Source organism: Anolis sagrei, chromosome 1 (genome assembly GCF_037176765.1).
Source record: "Anolis sagrei isolate rAnoSag1 chromosome 1, rAnoSag1.mat, whole genome shotgun sequence".
NCBI lineage: Eukaryota > Metazoa > Chordata > Lepidosauria > Squamata > Dactyloidae > Anolis > Anolis sagrei.
The window spans coordinates 286920388-286931838 of NC_090021.1; the positions used below are offsets into that span (position 1 = coordinate 286920388).

An 11451-nucleotide genomic window follows, 5' to 3' on the forward strand; every position below is an offset into this window, starting at 1 on the left:
ACAGCGGTTTCCGGAAATGACATAAGCGCCGCACAGGCCGGCCATTTTGGTTGTGGCGGAAGCGGAATCGCTAAGCCTGGGTGAGGATCCAACCCGCTCTCCTCAGTTCGCCATTATCCCTGCTGCGGGGAGATTAAAGAGGCTGCTGCTCTCATCCGGGTACCGCGGCTCGGCCCGGGAGCGTCCAAGCCGTGTGGACTGGTTTTTTTTCTGACGTTGAGGGCGTGTGTTGCCAGGATGCCGGGCAGAGAAGACTCTTGAGCTCGGTAAGTCGGAGGGAAAGTTGCTGTCGCCGCCCTCTTTCCTTCCTTGGGTCATAATTTGGGGCCAGCGTTGAGGGAAATTTCACTCCAGGCCTGGACAAACTTGGGCCCTCCCTCCAGGTGGTTTGGACTTCAACTCCCATCATTCCTGACAGCCTCAGGCCCCGCTTAAGCGGCTGAGGGGGAAAAAGGAAAGGGCCTGAGGCTGTCAGGAATGATGGGAGTTGAAGTCCAAAACACCTGGAGGGAGGGCCCAAGTTTGCCCAGGCCTGGGTTATAATCTTGTCTCTTTTGGGTAAAGATTTCCCTTAGTTTCCTTCAGCTTCTCCTCTTCTTCCCAACTCCGATTGAGTCAAGAGCAGATCAAAACCACTTCAGTGAAGTCAAGATAATGTCAGAGCAGGACTTAAATTTCACTGTAAGAGACTTGGCAAGGGAATATACTGCTTCCAGGGAGTTCCTTAAGCAGAGGCTGGATGGCCATCTGTTGGGAGTGCTTTGAAGGTGTGTTCCTGCATGGCAAAATGGAGTTGGGCTGCGTGGCCCTTGAGGTCTCTCCTAGCTGCACTTACCTTGAGAAACCAGACTTGTGGTCCACACTCTTGTTAGATCTCAATTAGATTACTGCAACGTTCTCTACGTGGGGTTTCCTTTGAAGAGTGTTCCGAAGCTTCGAGTAGTCCCAACGGGCGACAGCCGGATTTCTCATGAGAGAGACATACAGGGAACATACACCTCAACTGCTGCGTCAGCTCCACCGGTTGCCAATTTGCTACCCAGCACAATTCAAAGTGCTGATTTTAGCCTAGGTAAAAGTTTCCCCATGACATTAAGTCTAGTTGTATCTGACTCTGGGGGGTAGTGCTCATCTCCATTACTAAGCCGAAGAGCCAACATTGTCCATGGCTGGTATGACTGCGCAGAATGCTGTTATCCTCCCATAGAAGCAGTACCTATTGATCTACTAATATTCACATGTTTTCGAACCACTAGGTTGGCAGAAGCAGGGTCTAACAGCAGGAGCTCACCCCACACCCGGATTTAAACTGCTGACCTTTCAATCAGCAAATTCAACAGCTCAGTGGTTTAACCTATAAAGCCCTAAATAAGTGGTTCTCAATCTGTGGGTCCCCAGGTGTTTTGGCCTACAACTCTGAGAAATCCCAGCCAGTTTACCAGCTGTTGGGATTTCTGGGGGTTGAAGGCCAAAACATCTGGGGACCCACAGGTTGAGAACCACTGCCCTAAATGGTTCTGGCCCAGCTTACCTGTCAAAATGTATCTCCTCCTATGAACCATCCCGGATGCTAAGATCTTCTGGGAAGGCCCTGCTTTCTGTTCTACCTTCTTTACAGGTGCGGCTGGTGGGTGCGAGGGACAGAGCCTTCTCAGTGGTGGCCCCTTGCGTGTGGAACTCCCCAGTTAAATTAGATTGGCCCTCTCCCTCCTGACCTTTAGAAAGCAAGTTAAAACCTGGCTAAGGAACCGAAGGTTTGGAAAATAGCAAAGAGCTGTATGCAGCTACAAAGCAAATGCAGTGTGATTGGAATGGCTTCTGGATTATGATTTCGGGTCTATATGTACTGTTTTAACACCTTATTTAAAGTATTTATATGTAAGTGTTTTAGATTTTCATGATTTTAATGCTCAATGTATATTCTAATTTTGTATGTTTTTATGTTAATGGTTGTCAATTTGGAAGCTGCTCTGAGTCCTCTTCAGGGTTCAGAAAGAGTGGGGTAAAATACAGTAAACAAATAAACTCATATTAGCTAGTACATACTGTCACTAGTATGTACTAGCTAATATGGTGTATTGTATGTCAATGATTCTGGAGTACAAGGTTCGAATCCCTGCTCAGCCATGAAAGCCCACCGGGTGTCCTTGGGCAAGTCACTCATTCTTAGTTAGCCTCCGAAAATCCTGTGATAGGTTCACTTTAAGGTCATAAACTATTTGAAGCTACATGGTAATTGAATAAAGTACTCCATAGCTTCTTTTTGTTGTGATTATTTATTTATATCCCAGTTTTATCTCTCGACTGAGATACAATGTGGCGCATGACATAAGAAACAGTACAATTTAAACCCCATAACAGACAAATGCTAAAAGAGAATTAAATAAACTAGCTAATTAAAACCCCTCAAAAACTATTAAAATAATCAAATACCCCACAGCACCTCCTCACCCCAGTTTGCTCTTAAGAACTTTCTTCTTTAAAAACCTGCCTGAATAAAAAGGTTTCAATGTTTTAAAGGAAAAGAAACAAAACGTAGGATTGTTAAGGAGTTAAATGCCTTCTGCTACCTCCTTATGACATCCTTGTGTTCAGTTCTTTTTTCAAGTCCACTCAAAATTTGATATATTCATCTTCCCACCTCATCACACTAGAGCAGGCATGGGCAAACTTCGGCCCTCCAGGTGTTTTGGACTTCAACTCCCACAATTCCAAACAGTTGGTAGTGTGTTCTGAATTGTGGGGGTTGAAGTCCCAAAACACCTGGAGGGTTGAAGTTTGCCTATGCCTGCACTAGAGTGTCTATCCACTTTAAATCCAGTGACTGCCTCCTGTAGAATGGATAGACACTGTGTGCTGAGGTCCTTTGTCACGCATCTAATTTGTGCTTTCAAAACAGTGATTCCCAAACCGGTTCTCCAGGTTTTTGGACTTCAGTTCTAATAATTTCTCAAAGTGCCTAACGTTGCAGGAAGTCAAAGTCCAAAGCATATGGAGGACCAGAGTTTGGGAATAACCCTTTTAAAGGGATGACAAAACTATATAGGTGAGGAAATGTATCAATGACTGCCATTACTTTATCCAGTTTGTGTAGATAGCCAAAGAACATCCTCCAGAATCTCTTGCATTGATCAGAGTATTTTACTAGCTGTAACAATGGGTGAATGCGTGGTATACACTTGCTCATTTAAGTTCTTCTTCTCTCCCAGTTGCATAAGCATATAGTTTTCAAATAGTTCTGGTTGAACCTTCTCCCAAAAATGTTTGTAATATTTATGTATTTTGATGAGTAATTGCCTTTCCTGCAAATCAGGTGTGTCTCAAATGTAAGCTTTTAAGCTTTTACTATGAAAAATGGCATTCCGTGCCTGATTATTTAAAAAAAACCTGTCTTAGTTCAAAATTCATAGAATCGTAGAGTTGGAAGAGCACAAGGGCCATTGAGTTCAATCCCCTGCCATGCAAGAATACAGAATCAGGCAGGACCAGTCACTAGAAACTTTCTTACAGGAACAAAAAGTAGAAAATACATCAGCTTATCATTAAGTGAATATTAATGTTGTGATTACAAGAATGAAGAAAGCATGGTAGTACGTCTGTAAGTATGCTTAGGCAGAAATGAAGTCACACTGAATTCACTGGGTGCTTATTACACCTTGGTAAGTATGGAAAATATTGCACCGTACAGCTCAGTCCTGTGCCTGTTATGTAGAAGTAAGCCTCAATGACAGTAGCTTGATTTTAAAATACGAATTTGCTATATACAATAACTATACATTGGTTTCAGTGGCTTCTAACATTCTAATGCTCTTTAATGGGGTGACCTGCCCATCTGATTATGTTTATATAAGCTTGCTGCCCACTTTAAGACCTTTAAGCCTGAGTGAATTAATCTCTTTAGGTAGAGAGAACATAAGCATGCTTACTTGTAAACAAATTAGTTTCAGAAGGGCGGGCATTCTAATAAAATACATTCGGTCTTACGATTTTTAAAAAAACTATCCTGTTGTATATGTCTGTGTTATGTTAAGCACAGACTTTCTAATATAAGCAATTTGTGTTGAATTTGTTATTAATATGTTTTGAAATAGTTTTTTAAAATTTCCATCAAGAGAAGAGTAGATTGGTAGGAGAACCGCACGTAGATATTTTTTTTGTCTAAGTACATTTTAAATGTTGCTTTTAAATAGAAAATAAACAGATGCTCTTCTAATGGTGGCTTGAATGAGACTGATAGTACTGACGTTCTGCCTCAACCATTTGTGACACCAGAATTAGAAGATGGGAAACAGTGCCTTAAAAGCACATTTGGAGACAGCTCAAAAAACTGGAGTATTCCAATTAACTGGGAAAGGCCTATCTGAAGTAAGTGTGTGTTTGATGGAAATAATCCAGAAATAATACATTTATAATGCAAAATACAATATAAAAATATGTGTGCCTTTAATTGTTTCTGTATTTTGGAATTTGTATTTTTAACCAGTTTGTAGAACATGGCGATAAAAGTTGAAAAATTCTAGTTATTAATCTGCATCTTATCCTACGTGCAGAAGGATGTCTTTCTGGTTTTATTGTGGCTTTTGCTATCTTACTATAGGACAGTTTTACTCACATTAGGTAAGACATTTTGCCTTCGTTGTGCTACATCAGTTAATATTTGTTTTGCATACGTTTTACATACTGAATCCATTCTATTGACTTGTCTCTCTAAAAATATTTACCATACAAGCTTTGCACAGTTGAAAGTAGGTTTGAAGTATAACTCTTCATACGTGCTGTGGATAAGTTGAGGGTAAAACTTGGTGGCTTTACACAGAGCCATTAAAGTGATTGCACTGCCTCTGGGAGCCTGCTGTCCCTTGCCACTGCTCCTGACATATTCCTGCCAAGGCACTGCAAAAGACTGCTGGAGAGAGGAGGAAGGCCAGTGCTGCTTTTAGGTTCTCAACAGAAAAAGCTCTGAACGGGAGAACTTAGACCTTCACAGAGAACTCAAAAGAAGCCCCGGTCCTCTTTGCTCTTACCATCTTGGCAGGGAAGCACTAAAGAGCTGCAGTGACAGACTAACCAGACTGGATAGTGTTTTTTTTCCCCAGCCTTTTTCAACACCCTTCAGTCTCTGCCTTGGTGGAGAAGCATGAAAAAATGGAGAGAGTAGTGGTCATGGATGCTTTTTTCAGCTTCTTCCTACATACTCCTCGGTGGGGAGGCATAAAAGAAATGCTACCATGGCAGGGAGAACAGAGTGAATGGGGGCTTTTTTCAGCTTTGCCTAACCTACTCTGTTCTTCCCACCTTGGTGGAGAAGCATGAAAAAAACTACCGCTGTGCACAGGAAGCAAAAGGGATGGGATCTCTCTTTGCATATTTTGATACCCTTTAATCTCCTGCTCTGCTGCAGGTGCACAAAAGAGCTGTGGAGAAGGCAGGGGCATTAGGGACAGGGGCATCTCTTCCTAATGTCTTCCTCTGTCACTGATCCTGCAGAGAATTACGAAAGAGCCACCTCTGTGACAGAAATCAATGCTTTTTGCAAGTGCAATGGGTTGGGATGAGAAACAGGGCCTTCCCAGTGGTGGCTCCTTGGCTGTGAAACTCCCTCCCTAGTGGCTTCAGGCATGCCCCATCCCTCCTGGTTTTTAGAAAAAAACTTAAGACCTGGCTTTTTACGCAGGCATTTGATGAATAGGAAACTACGGAATGAGACGTTTATCAGCTTTAATAATGGACTATGGATTATTGAAAATGATTGTGGATATGAGATCACGACTCTACATTTTATATAGTTTTTATTTGTTTGTTTGATTGATATGTCTTTTAATAGTTAATATGTCAGATTGTTTTATATATTGATGAGATGTGTTTTATTGTTTACCTGTGTGGCATTGATTTTTTTGCCGGATTTTCTAAGCCGCCTTGAGTCCCCTCCAGGGTAGAGAAAGGCAGCGTAGAAATGAAGTAAATAAATAATAAATTGTTTCAGGTTCTCCTGGGACAGACTAAAGTGAGAGCTTAGTCTGTCCAGGGAAAGACTGAAAGATGCACCAACCTCTGTGTACTAACTCATTGAGGAAGTGCCAAAGAGCCAGCACTGCTGCCATTTTTAAAGCAAAGCATTACAAAACAGCAGAAGCAGCAAATCTGTGCATAAGTTGTTTCTGGATCTTGGGGGTCAATTTTCTCCCCTAATTTTTTTTCCAACTTATAAATGAGTATATACAGTAATGAGCTTTTCAATTTTTTTGAACATTTTCTGTACAATGTTTGAACTGTCTTTTTAGTTTCCTGAAGATCTGCAGAAGCTTACAAGTAATCTCAGAACCATTGACTTGTCCAACAATAAGATCGAAACCCTGCCACCGCTAATGGGGAAATTCTCTGTGTTGAAAAGCCTTGCTTTAAATAACAACAAACTGAGTATGACTCCTTTAATGTGTTATTTCTCTCTATGTAATTAATTAAAATGCAAAGAGTTAATATCTGTCTTCCAAAGGTAGATGATACCATTTGTAAATTATCGAATTGACTTGTGTGAGGGAGTTTTAAAACTAAAAAACTGAGCTAATGAACATTTGATTTGTTGCTATGTAATTAGGTGTTACGAAGTTAGTTCATAGTATTCCAGCTTTTGTGAAATAGTTATTTTCAGTGAATGTAATTTTTCACACTCTAATTATCAATCCATCTGCAGTTCTAAGGGGAAGGTAGATCTTAACTAATCATGTCAATTGTAGCTTATTTATTACAATGCCTTTATATATATCACAGAAGAAAGTTTAATTGTGTCTAGAACCCTTGTGTTATACTCAGTAAAAAAAGCTTTTAATGTTTAATTGTAATTTTCTTTGAATAATGTACTTCTGTTTATACTATATTGCTAGTTGCACTTCCCGAAGAGCTGTGCAAACTGAAAAAGCTAGAGGCTTTGCACCTCAATGGCAATCAGCTGACACAGCTACCTGCTGCTTTTGGACAACTTGCAGCTCTGAAGACTTTGGGTCTTTCTGGAAACAAACTCCGAACTGTACCTGTCCAGCTATGCAGTCTTCGTCACTTGGACGTGGTGGATCTCTCAAGAAATCAGATCCAGAGTGTGCCAGATACAATTGGAGACCTTCAGGCCATTGAGCTGAACTTGAATCAGAACCAGGTCTGCGAACTGGTTTTTTAGGTGTGCATTATTAAGGAGAAAAGTTTTCCTAAAACAGAAATAACTTGGATGTGAGCTTTACACTTAATATTCTAAATAATGCTTGGTTGCTGTGGTGGGAAGCACTCCAGCTAAGATTATTCTCTACTTTGAAACACAATGTTCCATTTGTTGAGAAGAACATAAGCTCCTGTGGGAATAATGCTTTGAACATCATATCTTTTCTCAGCTAGTTTCTTCCCCCAGTTTCCATTATAATGTTAAGTGCTCATGTAACAGAAAGTGGGTTTGAGATTTCATTTTTTGCAAACTCTCTCTCTACATATAATACTGTGTGTGTATGTGTGGGTGGATGGATGGATAGATAGATTGGAGTGACACTTTAAATGTACCTGTTTTGATTTACAAACAAATTAAATTTAAGAACATACCTACAGAACCTATGTTATTCGTAAGTTGGGGACTGCCTGTATCAGCACCAGTGGTATAAATAAATCTTAAGACTAGTAAGACCATTAACTGGAATTTCCCAAACTTAGGATTTTAGTACTATGCCAAACTAAATATTACAGCCCTAAACTACTCTTAATGCTAATTGCTGCAACAGGTTGGTTTCCTGAAGAGAGGAATATCTGTCATATGGTTTATCAGTAGAAGACAGATATTTCAGTATTCGTGTTTTAGTGTGTGGTTGTTCATAGTAGTAGCATTCATGAAGTGGGGAATGTACACCAATGTTTTGGGATATGGGTTATCCTTTTGCAGAAATTGTCTTTTGTTTTTTATTCGGTTACTTCTGTGAGGGAGGTAGTAACAGTCTGAATTTGGCACTGACAGAACAGTAACGTTTTCTTCCCCTTTTGATAGATTTCGCAGATCTCCCCACAAATCTCTCACTGTCCACGCCTCAAGGTCCTGCGTCTGGAAGAGAATTGTTTAGAACTAAGTGTACTTCCTCAGAGTATTCTCAGTGATTCACAGATCTCTCTGCTTGCTGTAGAAGGCAATCTTTTTGAGATCAAGAAACTCCGAGAATTGGATGGATATGACAAGGTTTGTACAAAAAATTCTTACATATTTACCTTTGCTGCCTTAAGTAAACTAATAAGTGACAGGAAAATAAAGCTTAAACAAAAGAATAAATTAAGAAAAAATCCAAAGTTTTTTCCAGCCACTTAAATAGTTTTTTTGAATGCTTTGATATTTTAGATTTTTTCTAGATATCTTAAGGCATTGTTTTTCATATACTTTTAGATACTGTAGTGCATTTCATAGCTAGTTATATACAAATAAACATTGTGCTGGTGGCATGCTTTGTGAGTGGAGGTAAATTGTCGGAAGATAGCAAATTAGGAAAACTGAAAGGTTATCTGTTTTTAATTGTTCTTCTTTTGAGTAAATGGAAGCTTCTATCTTCAATAGTTTATTACTTTCTCACAATATGCACTTTAGAGCATATTGCATCTTAAAAAGGCATTTAATTACCCAGTATAGAATTAATTACATTTTCTTGAATTGGGTCAGTAAAAAGGAAATAAACAAGGGAAACAAAACTTACTTCCCAGTACAGAAAGCTAAAATTCTTGTCATGCTAATTTTCTTTCCTTAACAACTGATTTTGTTGCTTTATTTTTTAGTATATGGAAAGATTCACAGCTACAAAGAAGAAATTTGCCTGATGAATTACTATCAGCTTTATCTTATGAAGGAAACTGTGGCAAGAGTTGTGATACATTAATGCTACGTGCTGCTAACCTGTTGGGAAGGAAGATGCTCAAGGTTTTCATAAAGGACAAGAAAACCCATAATTTTGAAGTTGTCTAGCATGTGTCATCCAATGCTACTAAGTGAATCTAGGAATTGACCAAGCTATTCTGGGTACAACACTCAGCACCTTTGCAGCTCGCAAAGTACTTCTGCGTATGTGATTCTCTAGCTTCAGGGATCATCATGATTTAATAAGTGAAATCTTATTTGAGAAAATACCTGAGCGGCAGGAGATCTTATTGCAGCTGTTCAGGTTGAGCTTATGGAGATGAGGAGTTGTGTGGGAGACATTGGCCAAGGAATATACTGACTTTTTGTTAACCCTCCCATGTAGAGTTATCTTCTGGCTTTTACTGTTTTATAGTGCATAAGAGGCAGATGATGTCATTTTAATATCATGTATATTTTGAAGCACAAATAGTTGATGGACTAACACTAATTTATAAAATATTCAAAATAGTTTTCCTTCAACCAACAAATGGCTTTTCTTCCATTTGATGATGAAATGTCCTATAGTTCACCTAAGCATGCTACAGTAATGACGTATGGAACCGGATCTTAATGCCTATACTGACCGCATTAGGGAGAGCTGACATCTTTGCACTGAATGTTATTGGCAGTAGAAAGCTCAACTGCTTAATCAAGTTGATCGCCATATTGCTGCCTTATGCAAAGCACCCAGGAGGACCTAATATATGCAACTTCTCTAAGTAACTTGTATATTTTTTACTAAAGATCTACATCCACAACTGTCTTAAGCTTTTCAGTTAATGTTGTAACTTGCTCACTCCATGTCATTTAAACTGTAAAAATAAACAGATGCACAGCTAAAGTTGTTTTTGTAACATATTTCCCTTGCACATGAAAGTAGAAACTACTGCTGTGGGGAAAGACCTACTCCATACAACCATGGGTTCTACATAAAGTGTAGTCAAGAACAAGAACATTATGCCTGCTTTCTGCACTTTGTATTTGGCACAGCACCTTCCCCCTAAACAAGCAAACAGTTTAAGAGTTAATGAAAATACACATGAATAACATCTAACCTCATCCATGTGTATTTCGGATTTGAAAGAAGGGGTTGGGTAGAGAGTGAAATATTGCATGCTCATTTTCAATAGGTTTTATTTGAATTTATGTGTTAAGATTTAAGGAATGGCAGTAGATAACTTCTTTTAGAAGTAGTCAGAGCAACCTTATATAAGCCTTTGCATTGCATGCTTAGGATATTTTCCTGTTTCCTGCCGTATTTCCATGCCTCTCCACATTGCTTCCATACTGCTCATTTCAGTACACAGATCTGTATGTTGTTAAATTGAACCTAAACCATGCATATTGTTTCAAATAGCCTTTTGTACAGAGCTGAGGAAAGTGTGGGTTGCCTTTTGATGCCATTAGCACACACTTCAAAAAAGCCTTGGCCAATTTTTATACACAAATGACTCAAGAGGCATTTTACTGTATCCCGGATGGGCAGGAGTTGGGTAGAAATCTATTGTAAACTTCATTTAATAATTTTCTCTTTTCCACTATTTTTTAATTTTTATACTGTGCCAAATCTAATTGATAATATTGATAGGAAAAAGTTGGAAATAGGTACTTGTTAGGATTGCTTTACTTAAAAGCAGTGTGTCTCATATTCAATTACTATAAAGCAATACTAAGAAAAATAGCTGTGGGTCATATGCTTTATGCAAATTAAACAGTCATTCCAAATGTGATCTTTGGTTCCTTCCTCTCAGTGGCAAGTGCACAATGGGGCAGGCAAGAGTCGATTTCTGTGATTTTATATTGGTCATGTAATATCGGCTACATTGGTGATTTTAGACAAACATACATTTCATTCGTATTTCTGTCATGGCCAGATGCTCTGAAAAATTGCACAAATATGTGTATTACTAATTTCAGAAGGCACACACACAAAAAAAAAACATCTGGTGAAAATTTTTCTTAGCTGCTGCATTGTAAATAGAATTATCCTCTTCCACAGAAATATGTCCATAAGCAAAATCTTTAATGTTTAAATGTATGTCTTTTTTTCTTAAGTGTAGAAAATAATAATAATCAAATGGTCTGTCACCCAGGGTTGCTAAATTTCAGCAGAGAAACAGCATTACATGCTCTCAGGAAATCTCTTGCATCAGTCTTTTACATCAGTACTAACAGAACAGTACAAGAGTAATTATCAGGATATATATACAGTTACAGTCATTGCCAGTACTAGTTCAGGGCAGAAGTCTGGGTCCTTGCAACTAAGAACATACACCATCCCAAAAGGGAGTAAAAAGCAGCTGAACAGTGGTATAAACTGCTTTTCACAGGAATATCTGCAGCAAGCTCATCAGACATGTTGCCATTACCTATGTTTCCAAGAACATCACTAAGTGGTTACAGAGACACTGATTCACAGATGTTTCTCAGAACAATGTACCTGCTGTTCACTTGGCTTTTTCGGGGAGAAAGATGAAAACATGAAAAGTAGCCTGGAAAGGGGATTATGTTTAGGGGCCCAGTTCTACTCTCACTGTGATAAA

General features: G+C 39.1%; 1 protein-coding gene across 2 annotated transcripts; it reads left to right on the forward strand.

The window, feature by feature from the left end:
- The first annotated feature begins 73 nt into the window (after positions 1-73).
- On the forward strand, positions 74-9749 carry LRRC57 (leucine rich repeat containing 57). 2 transcript variants are annotated; one of them, XM_060760968.2, is made up of 6 exons: positions 74-266; positions 4273-4365; positions 6282-6417; positions 6882-7150; positions 8018-8203; positions 8788-9749. In XM_060760968.2, the coding sequence occupies exons 2-6, from the start codon at positions 4282-4284 to the stop codon at positions 8827-8829; spliced, it is 717 nt and encodes a 238-aa protein (XP_060616951.1). In that variant the 5' UTR covers positions 74-266; positions 4273-4281; the 3' UTR covers positions 8830-9749. The 2 variants fall into 2 exon arrangements, with proteins under 2 accessions (XP_060616951.1, XP_060616947.1); XM_060760964.2 differs by having other exon boundaries at positions 75-266; positions 4191-4365.
- The last annotated feature ends 1702 nt before the right edge of the window (positions 9750-11451 follow it).